Below are 11666 nucleotides of genomic sequence, written 5' to 3'. Positions count from 1 at the left end.
AAGGAATTTGAAAGCGTTTTAAGCAAAAGATTATATAGAGAAACTCTTTCCCCCAAAGTGGAAGACCTAAATTTCCCCATGTGGCTTCAGCAGATTGCTCTTAGAAACCCTTCCTAATATTGAAAATCTTCTCTGATCTCCTCTTCAGCCTTACTTTGCTACAATTATCATATCGAAGGCAAAAGTTTCTTGGCTGTACTAATCAATTCATTCTATTTCCAGAGTAAGGATTTTGTGTGCTTTTCCCAAAAGACTTTCTCTACACCTCTTTTCTAATTGTTTGTCCTCTGTTTTCTTTTACTATCAGAGACAGGAAGTGATAAGAGATTTCTGTCAATATTCTGATTTTCAAGAAGCTTTATTATTTATTTCTTTTGTCCAGTAATAGAATTTTTAGAATAGAATAGATTTTTTTTTAATTTTTAGAATTTTCGAATAGCAAAGCAATGCTCAGTAAAAGAAAATTTGGAAAAAGAAGCAAGGAGGAGGAAAAAAGAAACTTTAGTCCTATCTCCAAAACAAACCTTTTTTTCCATTTTTTTTTCTCTGCCTAGGCTTTGAAATGGCAAAAAGAGGGTCTTAATAAATGACAGTTGTGGGAATTCCTTGGCAGTCCAGTGGTTAGAACTCTGTGATTCCACTGCAAAGGGGCACGGGTTCCACCACTGGTTGGGGAACTAAAATTCCAAAAGCTGCGTGTGGCCAAAGAAAAGAAAGAAATAGTTATATCTGTTTAGGTTATTAGTTGCAAGCAATGGAAACAAATTCTGACCAATTTAAGAAGAAAAGGAATTATTGAAAGGAAGTTGTGTAGCACAGAGAATTGTAGGAAAACTTGGAGAACCAGATTTTAAAGTGGACAAGAATAAAGGAAGGCTACATACCCAGAGGGCTTCCCAGGTAGTATTAGTGGTAAAGAACCCGCCTGCCAAAGCAGGAGATGCAAGAGACCCAAGTTCGATCCCTGGAATCCTGGATCAGGAAGATCCCTTGGAGGAGGGCATGGCACTGGGTCGCAAAAGTCAGATACAATTGAAACGATGTCGCATGCATGCATGTATTCAGCCAGAATCATACACTTCAGTGTAGTGTCCACACAACATAGATGCCCTTGCTTTCACCACTGAACAGGAAATTGGATATACTTGCTGACACTGTGGCTACTGCAAAAGGATGCTGCTTCCCTCACCTTATCCTCCCTATCAGCAAGAATTCTGTCCATCCCTGCATCACAATCTGCATGTTAAAAATTTCAGGTGGATGATTTTTTGGTTAGGTGAACCTGGGTCATATGCCTATGCTCTAGCTGTCACAGAGCTCGGAAAGTGTTATCTGATGTTTTCAGGTCATTAGGGAAGGAGGACTAAATTTCCAGTATTCTAGCCATATAAGGAGACAATTCCCTAACCAAAGGAAAGCGTTAGTCACTCAGTCGTGTCTGACTCTTCGTGACCGCATGGATTGTAGCCCACCAGGCTCCTCCATCCATAGAATTCTCCAGGCAAGAATACTGGAGTGGGTTGCCATTCCCTTCTCCAGGGGATCTTCCCAACCCAGGCATCAAACCTGGGTTTGATCTGCATTGTAAGCAGATTCTTTACCATCTGAGCCACCAGGGAAGTCCTGGGGTTCAAATATGGACAGCCCCCCATTTTTTAGTGACAAATGTCCACACTAGAAGTCTTTTCACCTTCATTTTTGCTCATCATGACCACAAAGTCAAGAGTTTTGAGTGAGTTGCAACCACCTGAGGGTCATACAAATTATACTTTTAACAATGGTTGTGACATGGCTTTTTGCGTAACTGTTTACTATACCTTTTTGACTTGTTCATTTAGAAGGCTATAAAAATTCTAATGAGATCATTTAAAAAAAGTTTGTACTTTTAAATATACATTATAAAAAAGATAATTAACGTTAAATGGTGTTCAGAATCCAATTGTTTTGGGTCCCTTTTGGAACAAATCCAAAAGAAATATAAACAACAGGCTGATGAGGGGGTAGTCTGTCTGATCTGTAAAGTCTGACCATCTGAGATGTAAACAGTAACTTGCCAGTGGATGAATGAGGAAGAATCAATGATTAGTAAACTCTGATAGCATTGTTGATAAATGGCGGTTTTAGATAGTGCTCACCCAAACCTGGAGCTGTGGGAGAGGGTAAATGAAGAATGTAGATCAGGTAACAGTGGGAAAGCAATTATAGCGAGTCTTCGAGTATGTAAGGGAATAGAAATATAGTAATATGGATTTTTGTAAACTTTACTGAAATATAGTTTATTTACGATGTTGTGTTAATTTCTGCTGTACAACAAAATGATTCAGTTATACCTACATATATTCTTTTTCATATCCTTTTCCATTATGGCTTAGCATAGGATATTAAACATAATTCCCTGTGCTCTACAGTAAGAGCTTGTTATTTATTCATCCTATAAATAATAGTTTGCATCTGCTAATCCCAGACTCCCAATCCTTCCCTCCTCCATTTCCCTTCGCCCTGGGCAACTACAGGTCTGCTCTCTGTGTCTGTAGGTCTGCTTCTCTTTCCTAGGTATGTTCATTTGTATCATTTATTTTTACATTCCACATGTAAGTGATATATGATATTTATCTTTCTCTGACTTACTTCACTTAATATGATAATCTCTACGTCCATCCATGTTGCTATAAGTGGCACTACTTCATTCTTTTTAGGGAGAAGTAGTATTCCATCGTATGTATCTGTACATGCATGTGTGCTGAGTTGCTTCATTCATGTCTGACTCTTTGCAACTCTATGGACTGTAGCCCACCAGGCTTCTCTGTCTACAGGATTTTCCAGGCAAGAATACTGGAGTGGGTTGCCATTTCCTTCTCCAGGGGATGTTCTTGACCCAGTGATTGAAACTGTGTCTTTCACATCTCCTGCACTGGCATTGGCAGGCAGGTTCTTTCCCACTAGTGCCACCTGGGAAGCCATGTATGTGTGTGTGTGTAGGTATGTGTGTGTGTATATATATATATATATATATTTGATATATGTATTACATATATCAAATTTGGAGATGTATCACGTCTTCTTTATTCATTTATCTGTAGATGGACATTTAGGTTATTTCCATGCCTTGACTATTATAAATAGTGCTGCTATGAAAATAAGGGTACAGGTATCTTTTCAAGTAATAGTTTTGTCTGGCTATATGCCCAGGAGTGGGATTGCTGGTCATATGGCAACTCTATTTTTAGTTTTTTAAGAGGCCTCCATACTGTTTGCATAGTAGCTGCACCAATTTACATTTCCACCAACAATGTAAGTGGGTTCCCTTTTCTCCACACCCTCTCCATCATTTATTATTATAGACTTTTTAATGATGGCCATTCTGATTCACATGAGGTGGTACCTGATTGTAGCTTTGATTTACATTACTCTATTAATTAGCAATGATGAGCATCTTTTCATGTGCCTATTGCTATCTGTATGTCTTCTTTGGAGAAATGTCTATTTAGATCTTCCAGTCTAAATAGATGGCATCTATTTAGGTTGGATGGCATCACCAACTTGGTGGACATGAGTTTGAGCAAGCTTTCAGGGAGGTGGTGATGGACAGGGAAGCCTGGTGTGCGGCAGTCCATGGGGTCGCAAAGTGTCGGACACGACTGAGTGAACTGAACTGAGTCATTTTTTGATTGAACTGTTTTTTTTTGTTATTGAATTGTATGAGCTATTTGCGAATTTTGAAAATTAATCCCTTGTCATTTGCATCATTTGCAAGTAGTTTCTCCCAGTCTGTCAGTTGTTTTGTTTCACTTAACCGTTTCTTTTGCTGTGCAAAAGCTTCTAAGTTTGATTCAGTCCCATTGTTGTTGTTGTTGTTGTTGTTTACATTTTCTTTTATTTCTATTGCCTTAGGAGACTGACCTAAGAAAACATTGCTAAAATTTATGTCAGAGAATGTTTTCCTTATGTTCTATTCTGGGAGTTTTATGGGGTCAAGTCTTTTATTTAAGTATTTAAGCCATTTTGAGTTTATTTTTGTGTGTGGTGTGAGGGTATGTTCTAATTCCATTGATTTGCATCTGGCTGTGCAACTTTCCCAACACCACTTGCTGAAGAGACTGTCTTTTCCCTCTTGTGTATTTTTCCCTCCTTTGTTGAAGATTAATTTACCATAGGCATGTGGGTTTATTTCTGGGTTCTCTATTCTGTTCCATTGATCCATATTTCAGCTTTTGTGCAGATACCATGCTGTTTTGATTACTGTAGCTTTGTAGTATTGTCTGACATCTGGGAGGATTATGCCTCCTGCTTTGTTCTTTTTCCTCAGGATTGCTTTGGCAATAATGGGGCTTTCATGGTTCCACATAAATTATCAAATTATTTGTTCTAGTTATGTGAAAAATGTCATGGGTAATTTCATAGGGATCACATTAAATCTTTAGGTTGTTTTGGGTAGTACAACAACATTAAAAATAATAGGAATTTTTAAAATTATTTTTTGCTATGTTTTGTTTTAGATTTGGGTACACCATACAAAATTAGTATCTTATAAATTTAAACTATAGAGTAAGTAAAATAATTCTTGCAGCCTAAATTGAGCTGGGTTTATTAGTGAAATCATCCATCACTGTTAAATGAACTTTTCTCTTTAGCTTGGGAAAAATATTCCTTGGATTTTAAAGGAACATATATTTTATAGATATTCCTAACTGTTGAGCTAATATGAACATATATTTAGTTTTACTCTCTAGCAGGTGTCAAAGGTATGTCTTAAAAAGTGACTGTCTTTAGAATTTTCTAAGTAGACTATTGTAACGTCTCAATTTTTGAACTGATCACACATATTTTCAGCATTCCTACTAGATTCAAGACCCTGTGTTAGGATCTGGGATTCAAAAATAAGCAAGATACCATTATTGTTGCCAAAAAATGTATGGTAAATGCTGTAACAGGTATCTGCAGGAAACTAGACGGGGAACATGTCCACAGCTCCACATGAGAAAAAAAAAAGAAGGTTCTTTTTGGGAGAGGTTTCTGAGCTAATCCTACATCACTGCACCAAAATTCTCAAGTTTTAAAAACAAGAGGGCAAACAGTTGTTCCATTTGTGTATGAAAGAGAAATAACCAGGAGGATGAGGTTAATAAGTCACTTTGGAATGCCCAAACTTCTTCAGCATGTGTATCAGAGAGTTTCAGATTATTAGCAAATATGCATAAATATAAATAATACATATGAGTATGTATGTACTTTCCTCCCACTGCTCAAGTAAAATGCTAGTGGATTTTCCCCCTTATTCATTATACAACTGTTTCCAGTGACCAATGGTGCTTAATACCTTTTTCTTTTGCTGGTAGGATTACTGGAGAATAACTGAAACATGTGAAGCTTAGTAAAGGGCCTGGCACACAGTAGCATTCAATAAATGGTAGTCTCCCTCTACAGTTCAAGGTAGGTTTCTAAGTCCATTCAACTACAGTGCCTTTGCAATTAATGATGTGCTAATTAATGTTTGGGCTTCCCTGGTGGCTCAAATGCTAAAGAATCTGCCTGTTGAAATCTATACTAACCGCACAGCTAATTACCACTACCCACCAAAGAAATCTTTAACATCTTCCCTTTTTCCCCCGTTTCTTCAGTCCCCCACTGTATTCTTAGTAACACCTTATGGTAAAACTCTGTAGGGATAAGTTCTTAAAACAAGACTGTCACATTTAAGTTATATAAGACATTTTTTTTTATCACATAAACATGATTCATGAAACAGTTTTTAGAACTTTCTGCCAATGCAATTGCAAATAGAAGTATGAAGATTTTATTATCCCAGGAAATTCAGTCCCACAAATACTGAGATTCTATACAATTTCAAAGACCAACACAAAGCAACACGTGTAGATGGAGCGCACTGACAACAGATGGCAGCACGAGCACATCAAACCAGGTGTTTCGCGTCCGTGGTAGGCTTTGACTTGCAAAAGTGCAGAACCCCAATCAAGGTGGGCGAAAGATAACGTCTACCAAAAGGGTGCTCATGAGCATTTGAAATAGTCACGTAGCACCAAGGAGCAGCACATAGGGATGAGGAAGCTGCTACACAGCATCGTAATGAGAAGGGACAATATGAGATGACAGTGTTTTGAGTCACAACGGTGTGACTTGTTGGAGTGGTTGTAAAAACTGTACACAGAAGTGGAGTCGGGTTCTTCAGTCCTGAAAATGGAGGTATTCACCAAGGATCAGAGCACTGGATACATATTAATACTTAAAATTCATTTTGGTTCTACCCATACAATATGAAGCTGAATATTTTTTTTAATTTATTTTCAGGTGTAGTTTCTATAAACTAAATAAAGCGGTAAGCAATAGAATGGGCTTCCCAGGTGATGCAGTGGTAAAGAATCTGCCTGACAATGCAGGAGACACGGATTCAATTCCTGGGTCGGGAAGATCCCCTGGAGAAGGAAATGGCAACCTACTCCATATTCTTTTCTGGGAAATTCCAGGGACAGAGGAGCCTGATGGGCTATAGTCCATGGGGTCATAAAAGAGTCAGACATGACTTAGTGACTGAACAACAACAACAAAAAGCAATAGAAAATGAGTATTATACTTAATTTTGGGGAACAGTTCTTATATATTAATGTTTGTATATGGCTTATAACTGGGAAGGAATTTTTTTTTTTTTTAAAGAAGCTTTGGGATTGATTTGCCAACTTATTAACTTATACATGAAGAAATGGATTTCTGCATCCTTCTATACCCCATGATTAACGGCTAAGACTTTGAAGAAAAAGACATCTAGATTGAAATCTCACCTCAGTGGATTTTTAGGTATATACCAAGATACTTAAATTCTCTGTGACTCATTTATAAAAAACTGAGAACAGCTAACTCCCAGGATTTCGTGAGAGTCAAAGAAGCAAAGCAAATAACAAAACGCTTGACACATAGTATGTATTCAATAACTAAAATCTATTATTGTGATTTCATGTGTATGTGGCCCCTCAACCCCAACTTAACATTAAATTCCTGGAAATGGGATTGCTAACTGTACTATGAATAGGGAAAGTGGCTGGGAACTTGGTGGCTGTAGTAATGATGTTCTTGCAAATTTTGCAGATAAAAATTAAGTTAATTTGGGAGCAGAGATTGGGGGGTGGGAAATGCAAATCTTAGTTTTATATTATTTCTGGGTAAAACCTGTGTGAATGTGCCTAGTTAAGCTCAAGGAAAGGATCTGAGTAGTTTTGCTTAGCCAAGTTTGTTGAAGCCACAAAACTTTATTGACTGATATGTTGAACAGTCTGCCCTGACCCAGATGGCAAGCTAAAGCTATGATTTTTTATTCCTCACTGGCATTAGTGAGGGACCCACAGCGCAGACTTCGATGGAGATTAACTGGGAGAGTCTGTAGTTAGCCAGTGAAATATTCCCTTAGGCAATATCTTCTATGAGAGAGAGTTCTCACCAGCCTAAGGTATCAGACTACTTTCTCCTTCCTTTTCAAGACTGGGCTGGAAGGGGGTTGAGAGTGAGTAAGTGGAATGGTAAAGAACAGCTGCTCAACACTCCCAAAATTCACATTAAAGTTGTAGCTATGTGCTCTGCTAATGGGAGGGTCACGTCTCATTCATTTTTGTGTTCCTGATGCCTCAACAGGGCTCTGCATTCAATCTGCCTGCTGCTGCTGCTGTCACTTCAGTCGTGTCCGACTCTGTGCGACCCCATAGACGGCAGCCCACCAGGCTCCCCCGTCCCTGGGATTCTCCAGGCAAGAACACTGGAGTGGGTTGACATTTCCGTCTCCAATGCATGCAAGTGAAAAGTGAAAGTGAAGTCGCTCAGTCGTGTCCGACTCCTAGCGACCCCATGGACTGCAGCCTACCAGGCTTCTCCATCCATGGGATTTTCCAGGCTGGAGTGGGGTGCCATTGCCTTCTCCGTCAATCTGCCTATGAATATGTAAATCTTCATAATTTTGTTTCACTGCAATGTCACGTGTACGAACACTATCCAAGGTGTTTTTTTTTTTTTTAAATAAGAACATCTTTTTAGGTAGTTGCTTTGGAAATGTATAACCTGTGGTGTGATAATAAGGAATATCAAGTGCCAAGCACTGAAGCTAAGCATTTTACCTTATTACTGAGCGAAATAAAATTTGGAAACTGAGGCTTTGAGGTTAAAAAATACAACAAAGATGGCACAGGGAATAGGGGATAGGACTTAAAACTTGAACCCAAGGCTGCCTGACTTTTAATCACAAGAGGAAAGGACTCCTCTTAATTAAGCAACACCTGGTGAGCCGCTGTCCTTCAAGTAGCAGTTCTAGGCAATTTCCATCCGGAATTTAAGGCCTGGGCAAGTGTGTCCACCCACCTCACCCCACCCACATCACCCGTAACAGGAACTGGACTGCAAAAGGTAAAACGTGGCCACTGCGCATGCTCACACGGCCCTTTCTCACTCTTCCTTCCCACAGAATGTTACCGCGGCAACTTTGTCGGACTACTTTAGAACGGTTCCTGCCCACTATGAAGTCAAAGGGGTGGAAGCTGTTTCCCTCTGCGACGTGGACATCTTCTCTTCTCCGGGCCTTTCCAACTTGGAACCCCACACCATGCGTCTCCATGCCTCGGGGATTCAAGCTGGAGTATGCCAGTTCTCAATATGGCCGTTGACAGGCAGGTCCCAAACGGAGGCTTTTCATAGGCCAAGGTCGCACCCTAGCCCCGCCTATTTCGTTTCTCCGGGCTGCGTCTGCTTAGGTCTTTTCTACGCATGCGCGGCGGGCGGGCCAAGCGGTGGGACGGCCCGCGTCTTCCGTGTGCCACCGCTGCCGCCTCTGCTCTGCTGCTCTTGCCCCTCTGGGGCTTCGTTGCCGGCGTTAGCCACGCGAGGGGAAGAGAGGGGACGGACGGAGCGTGCGTGCGCGGGGCTTCCCGCAGTCCCAGCAGTTCCTCTCGCGGGGTGGACGACGGGGTCAGCAGCAGTCGGGGGAGGCCCTGGACGGCGCCATGTCGGCGGGCGGTCCATGCCCGGCAGGGGCCGGAGGGGGCTCAGGGGGAGCCTCTTGCGCCGTGGGGGTCTCCCCTGGCGGAGTATCTATGTTCCGGTGGCTGGAGGTGCTGGAGAAGGAGTTCGACAAGGCCTTCGTGGATGTGGATCTGCTTCTGGGCGAGATTGATCCGGACCAGGCGGACATCACTTATGAGGGGAGACAGAAGATGACCAGCCTCAGCTCCTGCTTTGCGCAGCTTTGCCACAAAGCCCAGACTGTGTCCCAAATCAACCACAAGCTAGAGGTGAGCCTTGAGCCCTCGAGGGAGTGGCATTCAGCTCCAGCCATCAGACTTCATTTAACGCACCGGTGAAAACTGCCAACTGGGGCACCTGGGCTTTATATGTGACGGGAGAGTGAGTGTGTGTTAAGGAAAAGAGTGAGGTGAGGTGAGAGCAGGAATAGGTGTGTAGGTTGACATGTAGGTCTTCTGGGGCCCTGAAAGCCACCTTCCTGGTATCTTTATGAGGAGGAAACAGGAACTAATTACACCTGTCTACTTGTGCCTTTTCGTTAAGAAACCTAAGACTTAACAGAAGCTCAAAGGTGCTCTGTCATAAGAATATTTTAGCTCACCTTTTAACATTTGAATTTTTAGATCTACTTTCACATTGCAAGTTTGTATATCACCAGTCCTGATTATTTTGGACTATTTCAGGTCAGTTTTCATTGTTGCACACAGACAGCGCTATTACTTGCCTGCGTGAACTATTTAGGGGAGTTTGATCAAAGCTCTTAGGAAAAAGGGATAAACAAGACAGGATCAATGTCTGTCTCAGTTTACAGTTAGTCCTTAAATTACAGGCAGATACCTCCAGAGCGCCCTACGGTTATTCAGATGACTTCTAATATTGAGGTTGTGTCTGTACTTTACTACATTTCCCAAAGTCTGGATTTATTTTTGAAAGTGGGTGAAGAGCGATCATTTGCTTAAATCTCTCATCTTGGTTGTGGGTGTGAGTGCAGTAGTAGTAATTCCCAAAAAACCTACCATGTTTTGCAGAAAAATAGCACATTTTTACAATGTTTAGAAATCATGATAGATGAACATTATTATATAAAGAGCATTTTTTAATTATATAATGTAAATAAGATAATGGGTCTTTCATTTTAAAGTGGATAAAAATAGGATAATAAATGATATGCAAAGCTCTTTGACATTAGATTTCCTAAGAAATCATTACTATCAGTTGTGATGATTGAGAGTGCCCACTGGATCCAGATCAATAGAATATCAGAAATGCATTCTCTCCTTGCTTAGTAGTTAGTTAGCATTCTTTCTTTTTCCTGTCCATCATGAAAAAGGTAGTATAATTTATCTTTGATGAGCATAGAATTGTATATGGGAGATTTTGTGGCTCTTCTTCACTGAAAGAACTGTTAATTTCTTTTATCCTTTTTGAAAGGGTTGGAAGTGTTGACATAAAGCTAATCATTTATTCATCTACATCTGTGAAAATGTCTCTTGATTTCTTGATTCAGCTGTAGTTTCTAGAAGATGATTATTTATTCAGGTAGTGACATTGCATTTGATGGTCTTTAGTAGCTTTTGCTATTCATCCTATAAAACTGAGAGTTTTTACTGAGGACAGAAGAGCCTGGCAGGTTACAGTCCATAGGGTCGCAAAAAGCTGGACACAACTGAGTGAGTATACACACACACATTGAGGATAAACAGGTTTTTTAAAAATGAAACAAAATCTAATTCATTTTTTAAGTGACTTATAGAAACTTTGATGTTTTGATGTCAGATTTTAAAAATCTAATTTTGGAGAAATGATTGTTCTGTGAGCAGGTGATGCTCAGTTTTTTCATCTTTAAATATTTTAAATGAGTATTTAGAGTTATATTAAATTACGCATTTTCTTTTTCAGAAATCATAATTATGTATTCTGATTCCATGTCCTGGCTTAGAAGGTGGCTTTATTTCTCAAAACAAGAAATGCTAGCCCATCACAATGTGAGCGTGTTTTTTTTTTTTTTTACCATCCTTGAAGCTTTTAATTTGAAGATTTTAGAAAATAGAGGTTGTTTGTGTGTTTTTTCAGTTGACTTCTTTGTAAGGTTATTGTTTCTCTGTTTAACAGTTTCTACAGTTTTCATGGAATCAGTTGTGTTGCTGAGGAGAGACGTTGTCAGTAGTGCCTTTCAAAGTAGATCTGCCATTGTATCATCTGCAGAATTTCAGAGGTTGCCCTGTGTACCTTTAGCAATCTTCTGAGATCTTGAAATTTTAGCAAAGATTTCACACTTTCTTGCCCTGTTTTATTTTTTAGTAAGTGAATTAAATTCATTTTATTGCTTTAAGGATATGGACATTAAGACATAATATTTGAGGTCACTTATGGTCTGATATAGTGCACCAGACGTGCACCAAATTTCGGTGGTTTTAGAAATTAGTACTTAAAGTATATTACTGTAATGAAATATTTTTATAATCAAGAAACAGATACCTCCAAGAGTAACTTAGATTTAAATTGAGCATCCTTCCAGATTGCCCTTCTTCTGCTAAGTTATTGTCTTTAGGTAGTTAATTTAATATTAATATAGTAGTTAGGGAAACGGTTCTGCTACAAAAAAAAATCAGAGGTTGCACTTAAAAGAAATATATAAATTGCATCTATATGAC

At 39.6% G+C, this 11666-nt stretch overlaps 1 protein-coding gene across 2 annotated transcripts in view; it reads left to right on the top strand.

Annotated features, from left to right (window-relative positions):
* The first annotated feature begins 8785 nt into the window (after positions 1-8785).
* GOPC (golgi associated PDZ and coiled-coil motif containing) overlaps positions 8786-11666 on the top strand; it is a 39744-nt gene continuing 36863 nt past the window's right edge. The window contains exon 1 of one of the 2 annotated variants that reach the window (XM_006071443.4): positions 8786-9281. In XM_006071443.4, coding sequence (XP_006071505.2) covers positions 8994-9281 — 288 coding nt within the window. In that variant the 5' untranslated portion in view covers positions 8786-8993. The remainder of the gene's footprint in view (positions 9282-11666) is intronic. The other variant, XM_006071444.4, reaches the window with a different exon arrangement.

The sequence above is a fragment of the Bubalus bubalis genome, chromosome 10, assembly GCF_019923935.1.
Source record: "Bubalus bubalis isolate 160015118507 breed Murrah chromosome 10, NDDB_SH_1, whole genome shotgun sequence".
NCBI lineage: Eukaryota > Metazoa > Chordata > Mammalia > Artiodactyla > Bovidae > Bubalus > Bubalus bubalis.
The sequence above is the reverse complement of the archived record's forward strand: the minus strand, read 5'-3'. Positions and strand labels throughout refer to the sequence as shown.